This window comes from Balaenoptera physalus, assembly GCF_965194825.1.
Source record: "Balaenoptera physalus genome assembly, chromosome: 2".
Taxonomy (NCBI): domain Eukaryota; kingdom Metazoa; phylum Chordata; class Mammalia; order Artiodactyla; family Balaenopteridae; genus Balaenoptera; species Balaenoptera physalus.
Window position 1 is genome coordinate 110,484,499 of NC_138883.1, and position 12,330 is coordinate 110,496,828.

General features: G+C 37.4%; 2 protein-coding genes and 1 long non-coding RNA gene across 14 annotated transcripts in view; 2 read left to right on the forward strand and 1 right to left on the reverse strand.

Moving 5' to 3' along the window:
* The window catches only part of SLC24A1 (solute carrier family 24 member 1), a 37,641-nt gene extending 35,535 nt beyond the window's left edge, over positions 1 to 2,106 (forward strand). For both annotated transcript variants that reach the window (XM_082445486.1, XM_082445487.1), the window contains 2 exons: positions 514 to 680; positions 1,627 to 2,106. In XM_082445486.1, coding sequence (XP_082301612.1) covers positions 514 to 680; positions 1,627 to 1,876 — 417 coding nt within the window. In that variant the 3' untranslated portion in view covers positions 1,877 to 2,106. The remainder of the gene's footprint in view (positions 1 to 513; positions 681 to 1,626) is intronic.
* LOC309654381 overlaps positions 1 to 12,330 on the forward strand; it is a 198,033-nt gene that overhangs the window by 139,726 nt on the left and 45,977 nt on the right. The window lies entirely within an intron of this gene.
* The window catches only part of DENND4A (DENN domain containing 4A), a 134,653-nt gene continuing 124,494 nt past the window's right edge, over positions 2,172 to 12,330 (reverse strand). For 9 of the 11 annotated variants that reach the window (XM_082444732.1, XM_082444726.1, XM_082444735.1 and 6 more), the window contains one exon: positions 7,419 to 8,803. In XM_082444732.1, coding sequence (XP_082300858.1) covers positions 8,667 to 8,803 — 137 coding nt within the window. In that variant the 3' untranslated portion in view covers positions 7,419 to 8,666. Of the gene's footprint in view, positions 4,356 to 6,241; positions 8,804 to 12,330 lie in introns of those variants that run through there. The other 2 variants (XM_082444731.1, XM_082444725.1) reach the window with 2 other exon arrangements.

The following is a 12,330-nucleotide window of genomic DNA, read 5'->3' on the forward strand; positions in this document are numbered from 1 at the left end:
TCTTCTGAGTGCTCAATGGCTTTGCTGTTCTACCTAGAATATTGCACTTAAGCGCAGAGCTGTATTATTATTTACATGCTTTTCTCTTTCAAGCTGAGAGTAGGGTCATTGTTGTACTGCTCATACTTCTACCTCCAGCCTCTAAAAAGTTCCTGGAACATAGCAGGTGTCCGTGGTTCTGGAAATGGAAACTTGACACCAACAGGCCTTTGGAGGAACGGTTCTTTTGGGAAGGTAGAGGTGTTGTAGTTGGAATGACAGTAAGTGGCATTATACGTGGACTTTTAGTCCAGTTTAGAAAAGAGCAGCATCATTCCCTGAAGCCTTGAGCAGGGGCCCTGTTCTTTCTCTCCATGGCCCATCTCCCCAGATGTTAGTTCTGCTGTGATCCTACTTCACAGGAAATGTGAACTCTGTGGAAGGTGCTGGTTTTGCACAAAGTAGTATGTGGTTGGTGCTTTGAAGAGCCTCAGATTTTTCACTTGGTTTCTCATTACTGTTACTATTTACCAGGTTGGTGAAACAATAGGGATTTCTGAAGAGATTATGGGTTTGACAATCCTAGCAGCAGGCACATCAATTCCTGACCTCATCACCAGTGTGATTGTCGCTCGGAAAGGCCTGGGAGACATGGCCGTGTCAAGCTCTGTGGGCAGTAACATATTTGATATCACCGTGGGGTGAGTGGCAAAGTTGCTTTCTAAGGCATGTTATGTATGACTGACTGGCAAACACTGTGTTGGCTCTGTCTGCTGGTTTTTTGCTCCATTTATTATACATGGAATAAAAGGGCATTTATGTTATTAGCTTCTGCAAGGCAACAAAGTATCCTCCCTTCATTCATCACAGCCAGATAGGATAATAGAACTAAAATGCTGCCTGAAATGTAACTGACTAGAATTTATAGATGAATTGAAAAATGAAGTCCATTAAATTCCATTACCAAATACAGACGCTCTGCTCACTGACCCCCAAGGTGGAGGAGGTGGGGTTGGAAGAAGCAGTGACTCAGTCTTACTTCCTGACATTCCTGCTCCTTTGCATTTGGACTCCTGCCGGCTCAGAGGTTCTAAAAGCATTTTGTATAAACAAGCAAATGCTGCGTCCTCCTGTATGGGTTTGCTTACCCCGCTCCTCCCAACTTTGTCAGAGCAGAGTGTCCGCGCTATTTTCATTTTCCCAATCACCTTCTGGATTTGGGTGGTGGCTTTGGTTTCTTTAATTTGTATATGTGTGTGTTTGCAGGGTGGGGCAGGTAAGAGGGCATAGGAGAGCCCTGATCACTAACGAATGTAAGGAAATGTTATCCTGAGCTAGGCCTTATCATGATTTAGAGAGTCACACATCTACCAATTTAGGTTAGTCATACAGAAGTCATGAAGTGTGAAGAAAACAAACTCAGACCCGGAAAACCTGTTTTAATCTAGGCTCTCCCAGTTATCAGCTGTGAGTACTTGGGCACATAATTCCCTGAACCTTAGTTTTCTCACCTGTGAAATGAATATTTTCTGCTCTATTTCACAGGTTTGTGTAAAAATAAGTGCTTTGTAAATTGTAAAATACTGTTAAGTATATGGCATGATTATAAACATTAAGAATATTCACACTGTTTCTTCCATCTTGCAGCCTGCCCCTTCCTTGGATGCTTTTCTCTTTTATCAATGGATTACAGCCTGTTCCTGTCAGTAGCAATGGCTTGTTTTGTGCCATTGTTTTGCTTTTTCTCATGCTCCTGTTTGTGATCTCTTCAATTGCATTATGCAAATGGAGAATGAACAAGATCCTGGGCTTTACCATGTTCCTCCTGTACTTTGTATTCCTGATAATCAGTGTGATGTTAGAAGATCGAATCATATCTTGTCCTGTGTCTGTCTGAGTTAGTCACTGTTGCTCAAAATGGACATGGATCAGAAAACCATGCCAGAAGTTACTGTACCACTTGTTACATTAAAGAAAGAATGAACATGATCCAGGAGAGTGAACTGAGTGGGCAGGAGCCTCTGATGTGGATGTGATCCGGACTGAAGTTTATCCCTGGAAACACCTGCAGCTCATTGTGGATTAGGACTCTTCTTTGGAGGGGTGGAGCTCCTACCACCCCTGATGCAGACAGCTAACACATGGAGGCCAGCAGCAGGACCCGAGTCAGAGGATTTTCTAAAATGAGATATTTGGGAGTGGGGGTTGGGACAGGTACCTTAGCAATCAGATAAGCTCGCATGTTCACAGTTCCCTGATTATTCCTGAAGGGCTGCTGATGCAAAAGATGCAGGTGTGGTCTCCATCTCACCCTCCTGGCCCCTGCCCCCAGCACATGCTGCAGTTTACTGTCTCTTTTTCTGTTCAAAACATGTGGTTCTATCAGATTTGTATTCGTCACAGGTTCAGTTATTGGTGAGTTTAAAGGAGCAAAGTTTATAGGAAAAAAAGTATAACAACAATCAATTATCATTACACACTGTAGTCCAGTAAAATGTGTACCAATATTTTATAGCTTAAAAAGGAGGACTACATTTGCTCTCGTTGCATTTCTGAAAAGTGAAATTAAAATAAGCAGCTCAAGAAATTAAAATGTATAATTTGCCCTTCAATTGGAAGATGTGGGTATTAGGGAAGGAAAACTACTCTGAGGGCTATTTAAAAATATGTATTTATTAGGAAATCCAAGTTAGTGTTGTCTCCATCAGGTGGGTCACCTTGAGGGATTAGACCTTCTAACAAAGCTGTCCTGGCTCTGTGCCCCTCCCCTCTCATATTCTCACCCAACAGTGACAGCTGCACTAGTGAGTGAAAAACAAACTAATTTTTAAAAAGAGTCTAAAGTCAGTAGAGCCAAATCTGGTTTACAAAGTAAGAGATCCAGTGGGGCAATGCTATTTTTGTATGTCATCCTAGATAGGATTATAAAGCAAGAAGATTGATTTCTTGTGTGGCTTACAAGTGGATATTAAGGCGATTACAAAGGAGAAATTCCAAAAATGCTTAACACAATGACAAGATGGTAAGGAAAAGAGTATTACTTCCACGGTAGCTGATGTAAAGGACACCTGTGTGTTTTTTTAAAAATTATTTATTTTATTTATTTATTTTTGGCTGCGTTAGGTCTTCGTTGCTGCACGCGGGCTTGCTCTAGTTGTGGTGAGCGGGGGCTACTCTTTGTCGCGGTGCACAAGCTTCTCATTGCGGTGGCTTCTCTTGTTGAGGAGCACGGGCTCTAGGCGCGCGGGCTTCAGTAGTTGTGGCACGTGGGCTCTAGAGTGCAGGCTCAGTAGTTGTGGCGCACGGGCTTAGTTGCTCCGCGGCATGTGGGATCTTCCCGGACCAGGGCTCGAACGCATGTGCCCTGTATTGGCAGGTGGATTCTTAACCACTGTGCCACCAGGGAAGCCCGACACCTGTGTTTTTAAAAATTGTGTGGTTAAACATTTCAGGTGGAAGTTGAAGTGCTTGTATATTAAATACCACTGCTTGCTGCTTTTACTGGCATCAGGTTAAAGGGCACATTAAAAATGAAACAGTGTCGTGGTTATGAAGCCAATGGAACTGAGGTGAATGTAGTTTACGATGGTAAATATCGCTTTAATTACAAACATGAGAGAGGAGTCACTGAAGACTAGAAGATAGCAGGACAAGTGTGATGTGGGAAAGAAACCAAACATTTTGATGTTGAAAGGCTGTGTTCAAAGTACTTCAGTCCATAATCCATCTTTTAAGACGGGCTGGTTAATTTAATTCATGGCCTCACTACTCCAGGACTCACATTCTTTGGAAATGACTTTCACTAAATTTCAATAAATTGTGAGTCCCAATGATATTTTACAAAAATGGATGTGTTTTTATCCATATCTTTAGGTCATTTAGTCAGAATGCTCGAGAGAAGACGACTGATGAAGAATATGGGATCATGTTCACATTCCATATTCTTAAATTAGTTATCCTCATTCCTGATTCTGCTGCACTGCCTGGTCTCCATATGCCATGGCCTAAGAACAGGAGGAGAGAGCAGTGCCTATGGAAGGGAGATCCCAATACCAACACTCTGGGCACCAATCTGGTATCTGCCATCAATCTCAGCTGGTCTCGAGGATGTCACCTCCTCACTGACAGCCTGGGAGCTGATGCTCTTCCCCAGAATGACTTATGAGGAGTGATGGACGGTGAAACATCCTGTAAAGATAAAGTGCTGGGCTGCCATTTGATGATTAAAATCGACTCTAATGGTTGAATATCATTTTTCTGATCCGTTTGCTGAATTTCTGGCATTTCTCTTTGCCTAGAAAGGAAGTTCTGACTTCACACAATGAGAAAAGAGTCGAAAACATAAAAATGAAGGCTGGGTCTTGATGGATGAGCAGCTGGTGGGGAGAAAGAGGAGATTTCAGGGAGATGGAAAACTTACGTAACTTCTAAAAGATCAATTTGTTATGCTTGAAATAAAAAATTTTGCAATCCATTATAAATCCACAATTTATTAAAATTGTGCTGTTTTAGAGGTAAAGTACCATCTTAAAATGTCAAGATAATGGTTAGCTGGTCCTCTCATTTGATGGGCAAGATGTTCTGTGTAGCTAGTTACATGGGACAAATTCTAGGTCTTTCATTCAGCAAGAAAGTCAGAACTGTCCTACGTGAGTGTCTAAATTGGATGATTTCTCCTTCATTCCCCTTGAGGCTGCATTTCCTTGACGGCCCTGGTGATAGGTTTGGGCCAAATTTATAAAAATGTAAAACTCTTCCTAATTCAATGGGTTAAGATTCTGTGTAGTACCAGAAAAAAAGGATGTATTCCAAATTTTAAAAAATTAGTATATGTTTAAATGGTTACTGTACATTATGAACATTATATTGTACTCTCATCAACAGATCTGAAAATGCTTCTATCAAATTATAGGCTTGGTCTTTTGTGATACTCTGAAAGTATCATAAAAATTGTATATCCTAATTATCATTTAAAGGTGAGTACCAAAAGGGGCAAGAATTGGAATTTAATATTTAAGACACAGCCTGGTAGATACATTTGAAGAACTGGTTGGCCTAATGGGCCACAGAATATCCTTGGTTCTGGCCCCCTTCTTTGTGGGAGGGTCCCCCTGCAGGTGCAGCTTGCAGTGTATTTCGGGCCTGGTTACTATGAAAGGTACAAAGAGAGGGCCAGTGATCAGGGTTGTCCATCCCTGTGGGGTCACTAGACCCAGGCAGGACACCCTGGTCTCAGGCTGCCCATACAACCAAAGCATACTTCTGGTCCTCAGGTCCTTAACTGTGATGAGCTGGCAAATCTGGAGAATTTCATTTACAGAAAATTCCAACGGTTGCTCCAATGGTTTTACCACAGTACTATGTTTGAAAAGAAAATCTTTAAATACAAAAGGAAGGAGCCATTCAAATGAACAGCAACTGTGGAAAGGCTGCAGTAACTTTAGCAGAAGAGTCTGTTCAATCTTACACAGACTTTTTGAATCAGAGACAGAAATTCCTATATTAATTTGTCCAATACTAATTTTGTAAACAAAAATAATTAAGCCAGCAAATGTACTTACTTTGGGGTCAGAGAAAGAGGGCAGTATGAAGGGATAATAAGATACCAAGTACTGAGGGTATTAAGGTAAACTGGTATGCAGCTACCAGAGAATTCAATTCTGAAATAAAACTTTGTCTTGTATCCAAACAGGAAGGGCAGAGCATGCTAAGACTAGCACAAAGGCAGACCAAGGACCCTCTCAAAGAGGCAGCCTACTCTTTCCCTTCCTGCTCTGAGATAAAGTGCCTAACAGCAGCTTTCAAGTTCTAGTGGGAGAAACAAAAATAAAGCTGGGCAATCGCACATTACCATACAAATGGTTATTTTCTTACTGTATACTTACAAAATATGTAGAAGTACAACATAACTTTTATATGCAGCAGGCTAACACTTGCTAGCTGCACTAAAGTATCATAGTAATTACCAGCATGAAATAAAATAAAATAAGCGTATCACCTAAAATGTTGAACCAACATTTTCAGGGGCTATTTCTCTACATAGAAAAATGGAAAGATATTTTAAGAAAACCTTAAAATAAAATAAGCTAATGGCTTTAGGGTTTTAAAGCAAAAAACCTCCCCGCAAAATAAGAAAAAAAAAAACAAAATAAAAATCAGAATATGACCAGACTGCATAACTCCCTGAAAGGAGGAAAAAACTGAATATTGAAATATGATATAAAATATAAATGTATGACATTCAAAACACAATGGGAGGAAGTAGTAAACAAGTTGTACCAGGACATGGCATGATTTATTTTCAACTAGTAAACAGATAAACAAAACAAAGAGTAAGAAAATAAAAGACAGATAATGTAGCAAAAGGGTATTTCTCTCTAACATGATTGGCCATGATTCTCTAAAATGTATGGTCAACAGAGATAAAATTGAAGAAAAGTTTGTATGGAGTTATTTCAAAGGATGATCTACATTTTAGTTTTCTTTTGATCAAGGTTTACCACTTTCTATTCATGTTTTAGGTTTTATTTTTAAAGAGTAAATTTGTGCAAATAATATTCCCTGGGGATTGAAAATAGGGGAAATAAAACCCAGTCAAAAGCAGAAACAAAACTTGGTGTCAGGGGAAGGAGATAAAAATTACATTCACTTTTCTAAATGAGTCTGAACCATAAAGAATAGGCTTTACCTTACTTTTTTTGGTCAGATATTTGAAATCAATAAACTGTTATTCATATATATTGCTTGTGTTAAAGAAAAGATAATCAATAGTGAAAGCTGTTCTTATACAAACAATAACAAAAAACCAGAATAGAACCCCAGAATTCTGTTTGGAGGGATGTTTGTCACTAATGCCAAAAGCCTCACCTATCAAATGTTTCTCTCCTTTGACAACTTTGAAATGATTGTGACTTAGAGAACGTAAGACTGAATTAGAATGTGAAGCGTGGATCTGAATAGGAAAGAAGGATAAGACAAGAGTGGTATTTACAGAAGAGGCAGATACATGTGCATAGCACCAGACTTTTCAAGTAAGCAAGTTCAGCGCCAAACTAACTGAACTAAAATTTTACATTTTTAAACTTTCCCCATTATTTCCCAGAGTAGAAAGCTGTGAAATGTTTTAGCTTGGTGCTATTCACTAGTGGGATGAACTCAAAAGTGTTTTTTCTACAGCTGAACTGGTTCTTAGTCTCAGGACTTTAAGGTATCTCCAGTCCAAAGTGTCCTGAACTCTGCCAGCTTCTACACATCTAATTTAGGACCATTCATTTTTTCCTTCTTTGAAATTGGCTAGAGAATTCCTTCATTATGACAATGTGTGCAAACACACACCACACGAACACACTGAAAATCGATAAATAATTCTAACAGCCAAAGGATACTTTTTTATCAGAATTACCCAAAGAAAGTGATATTAGAAATAATGCGACTACAAATATTTTTTAAGATTCTATTTAATACTCATGGTACTTAAACATTCAATTTACTGTCTAATTCCGGATATTGCTGGATTTTAGATTCCATAAACCAGATTCTGAAGGCTTATTGAAAAAGCCAAGTTCCTCAATATGGGAAATTCTATCTGGCTGTACTTTTAGAGAGTTATTATTTTTCTACTTTTGAAAAAATATTTTGAATATTTATATATAATATATATATATATATATAATATTAACAGAATACTCCAATAGGTCATATTCCAGATAAACATACTACAATTTGCATCATACCCAATATTTTAGATATTAAAATAAAGGTAGAATTTGGGATAAACTGTCTGACATATTTCCCAACATAAGTGTTCACGTAGAATATTAAAATTTAAATTGATATTTGGCTCTATAAGCTATTTTCCCTGTGTATTGTATGTATCTATTAGCAATAGAGAAAATTTTGGAATCATGGTATATTGAACCTGATTTTACAGCAGACTTGGAACCTCTCTGGCTTTCCTTCCACAAGGCTCAGTAAGCCAGTCTGGGCAATGCACACCCTTGCCATGACTCACCCACTGCAGTCAGGCTCAGGAGTACTAATATGCGATCCTAGGACAACACTGACACTAGCGCTGACATTTTTGAATCATTCTTCCAAGTAATAAAAAAAATATAGATATACATATAGAGATCTGCAGCTGTACTAATTACTTCAAATAGCAGCAGACAAAGAAAATAAGCACTTAATTACCTTGCTTCATAAGTTTAAGTTCATTTTGTTTGCTATATTAAGTTTAAAAATTAAAAAAATATCAACTTATTATAAACAATTTAAAATATGTATAATACAACTTCATGGTCAAAACATTTGAGTAGTCTATGAAAACAGGAGATACTTTGTTCTTACATTTGTTTAAGTTCCATACATGATTTTCCAATCTGTCTCTTCCAAAAGAATCCATAAAACAGTTGTCTTATTCTATGGGAACCAATTTTGTTTATGGATTTTTTCATCACAAAAATACTTAATTACTTGTACCGGAGAAGAAAAAAAGAAGAAATGGGAAACAAAGTAGCTCTCTCCCACTTGTTAGTATTTTCTTAAGACACTCTGTACATAAACTATCTGAACTTCCTGAACCATTTACAAATGCATTTTGAAAAATTGCAGAAAAAAGGTTAGAGTCTAAAAGTGTTATTTTATACACTGACTACACAATACATATTGAAAAAATACACACACATATCTTAAAGGTAAGGTTCTCCAAAGGTTTTTCGACATTCCATCACTCCTGTACTTGGTGGTCTATCACAGTTGTGGGTACTCTTGACTTGACTAGGTGTGAGACGATCATATGCCATCTTGTATTCTTTATCAAATGCATCTGCAAAAATTCATAAAGGCATAAAGAAATTTATATTTGATATTATCAGCAATCAAGTTTTTGTAATACTACAGAACCACAAAATTAGAAGCCAAGAAGGAATCTCTAGGTCATTTCTGCCAACACAGAATTTCAGAGCTGGAATGGGGACCTTAGAGTCCATAGCATTTAGAGCTAGGTTACACAGACCACTGAAATGTGAAGTACTAAGATGTCAACAGTTTAAAATTCTTCTTTCCCAAATTAAAAAATTTTGGTAAAATACATATAAAATTTACTATCATAACCATTTTTAAGTGCACAGTTCTGTGGCATTACATACATTCATAATGTTGTGCAATCATCACCACTGTCCATCTCCATAACTCTTTTCATCTTGTGAAACTGAAACTCTATACCCATTAAATAATAATACTCCTCTCCCCTCCCCACAGCTCCTGTCAACTCTCATTCTACTTCTGTCTCTATGATTTTGGCTTCTTTTAAGTACTTCTTAAGTGGAATCATACAGTATTTGTCCTTTTGTGACTGGCATATTTCACTTAATGTCTTCAAGGTTCATTCATGTTGTAGCATATGTCAGAATTTCTTTTCTTTTTTAATGCTGAATAATAGTTCACTGTATGTATATATCCCATTTTGCTTATACACTCATCCTTCAATGGACACTTGGGTTGCTTCCACATTTCAGCTATTATGAATAAGACTGCTATAAACATAAGTATACTAATATCTCTTCGAGACCCTGCTTTCAATTCTTCAGGGTATATACCCAGAAGTGAAATTGTTGGATAATGTGGAAATTCTATATTTAATTTTTTAAGGGAAATGCCATATTGTTTTCGACAGCAGCTATACCATTTTACATTACTACTAACAATGCACAAGGGTTCCAATTTTTTCATATCTTTATTTTCCAGAAAATAACCAACACATTATTTTCTGGGTTTTTGATAGTAGCCATTCTATCTAATGGTATGAGATGGTATCCCATTGTAGTTTTGATTTGCATTTCCCTGTTAGTGATGTTGAGCATCTTTTCATGTGCTTATTTGCCATTTGTATATCTTCTTTGGAGAAATGTTTATTGAAGCTCTTTGCCCATTTTGCAATGGCCTGTTTTTTTGTTGTTGAGTTTCAGGAATTCCTTATATATTCTGGATATTAATCTCTTATCAGATATATGATTTATAAATATTTTCTCCTATTCTGTGGGATGCCTTTTTACACTGTTGATACCACCTTTTGATGCACAGAAATCTTTAATTTTCATGATGCCCCATTTGCCTGTTTTTTTTGTTGCCTGTACCTTGGGTGTCATATCCAAGAAATCACTGACAAATCCATGTCATGAAGCTTTTGTCCTATGTTTTCTTCTAATAGTTTTATAGTTTTAGGACTCACATTTAGGTAGTCAACCCATTTTGAGTTAATTTTTGTATAAGGGTCCAACTTCATTCTTTTGTTAAGTGGATATCCCATTTTCCCAGAACAATTTATTGAAAAGACTGTCTTTACCCCACAGAATGGTCTTGGCATTCTCGTCAAAAATGATTTTTACCATAAATGTGAGGGTTTATTTCTGGGCTGTCTATTCTATTCCACTGGTCTATATGTCTGTCTTTATGCCAGTACGACACTGTTTTGATTACTGTAGCTTTGCTGTAAGTTTTGAAATCAGTGTTGAGTCCTCCAGATTTGTTCTTTTTGAAATTGTTTTGGCTACTTGGGGTCCCTTGAGATTCCATAAATGTTAGGATGGGTTTTTCTATTTCTGTAAAAAACATCATTGAGGTTTTGACAGCAATTGCACTGAATCTGTAGATTGAGTAGTACTGATATCTTAAGCATATTAGTCTTCTAATTTATGAACATGGGGTATGTTTCCATTCATTCACATGATCTTTAATTTCTTTGAGCAATGTTTGTAATTTTCATTGTACAAGTCTTTCACCTCCTTGGTTAAACAAACTCCTAAGTATTTTATTCTTTTTGATGCTACTGTAAATGGAATTGCTTTCTTAATTTCATTTTGGATTATTCATTGCTAGTTACAGAAATTCAGCTGATTTTTGTATCTTGATCTTATATCCTACAACCTTGCCGAATTCATTTATTAACTCTAATATTTTGGGTTTATTGTTTTGTTCTGTTTTGATTTGGTGTGGAATCTCTAGGGTTTTCTATACATAAGATCATGTCATTTATAAATAAAGATAGTTTAACTTCTTCCTTTCCAATCTGGATGCCTTTTATTTCTTTTTCTTGCCTAGCAGCCCCAGCTAGAACTTCCAGTACAATGTTGAATAGAAGTGGTGGAAGCAGGCATCCTCTTCTTGTTCTGGATCTTAAAGGGAAGACTTTCTGTTTTGCACCATTGAGTATGGTGTTAACTGTGGGTTTTTCACAAATGCCCTTTATTAGGTTGAAGATGTTCCCTTCTAGTCCTAGTTTGTTGAATTTTGTCGAATGCTTTTTCTGTGTCTATTGAGACATCATGTGGTTTTGTCTTTCATTCTATTAATATGGTGTATTACATTGATGGAGTTTTTTATGTTGAACCAACATTGCATCCCTGGGATAAATCCCACTTTGTCATGGCAAATAATCCTTTCTCTATGTTGCTGGATTTGGTTTACCAGTATTTTGTTGAGGATTTCTGCATCTATATTAATAAGGGATATTGCTCTTTCATTTTCTTTTCTTGTGATGTCTTTGTCTGGGCTTGGTCAGGGTAATAATATTGGCCTAACGCATAGAATGAGCTAGGAAGCACTTCGTTTTCTGCTACTTTTTTTGTCAGAGTTTGTGAAGGGTTAGTGTCTTAGTTTGGGCTGCTGTAACAGAATACCATAGACTGGGTGGCTTAAATGATGAACATTTATTTCTCACAGTCTGGAGGCTGGGAAGTCCAAGATCAAGGTGCCAGCAGATGTGGTGGCTGGTAAGAGCATTCTTCCTGGTTTGCAGATAGCTGTCTTCTCCTTGTATCCTCATGTGGCTGAGAGAGGGACAGCTCTCTTCTTTTTCTTTTACTTTTCTTTTTGTTTTTTTTTTTGGCTGCACCATGCAGCTTGCAGGATCTTAGTTCCATGACCAGGAATTGAACCTGGGCCACAGCAGTGAAAGTGCTGAGTCCTAACCACTGGACCACCAGGGAATTCCCTCCTCTTTTTCTTATAAGGATACTAATACCATCTTAGGGGCTCCAGCCTCATGATGCAATTACTTTCCAAAGGCTCTACTTCCAAATACCATCATATTAGGGTTTCAATATATATGAATTTGGGGGTAGGGGACACAAACATGCAGTTCATAACAAATGGTATTATCCTTCTTTAAACATTTGGTAGAATTCACCATCTGGTCCTGGGCTTTTCTTTGCGGGACAATTTTTGATTACTAACTCAATCTCTTTACTTGTTATAGGTCTATTAAGATTTTCTATTCTTGAATCAGTTTTATAGTTTATGTCTTTCTAGGAATTTGCCTGTCTCTTCTAGGTTATCTAACTTGTTGGTATATAA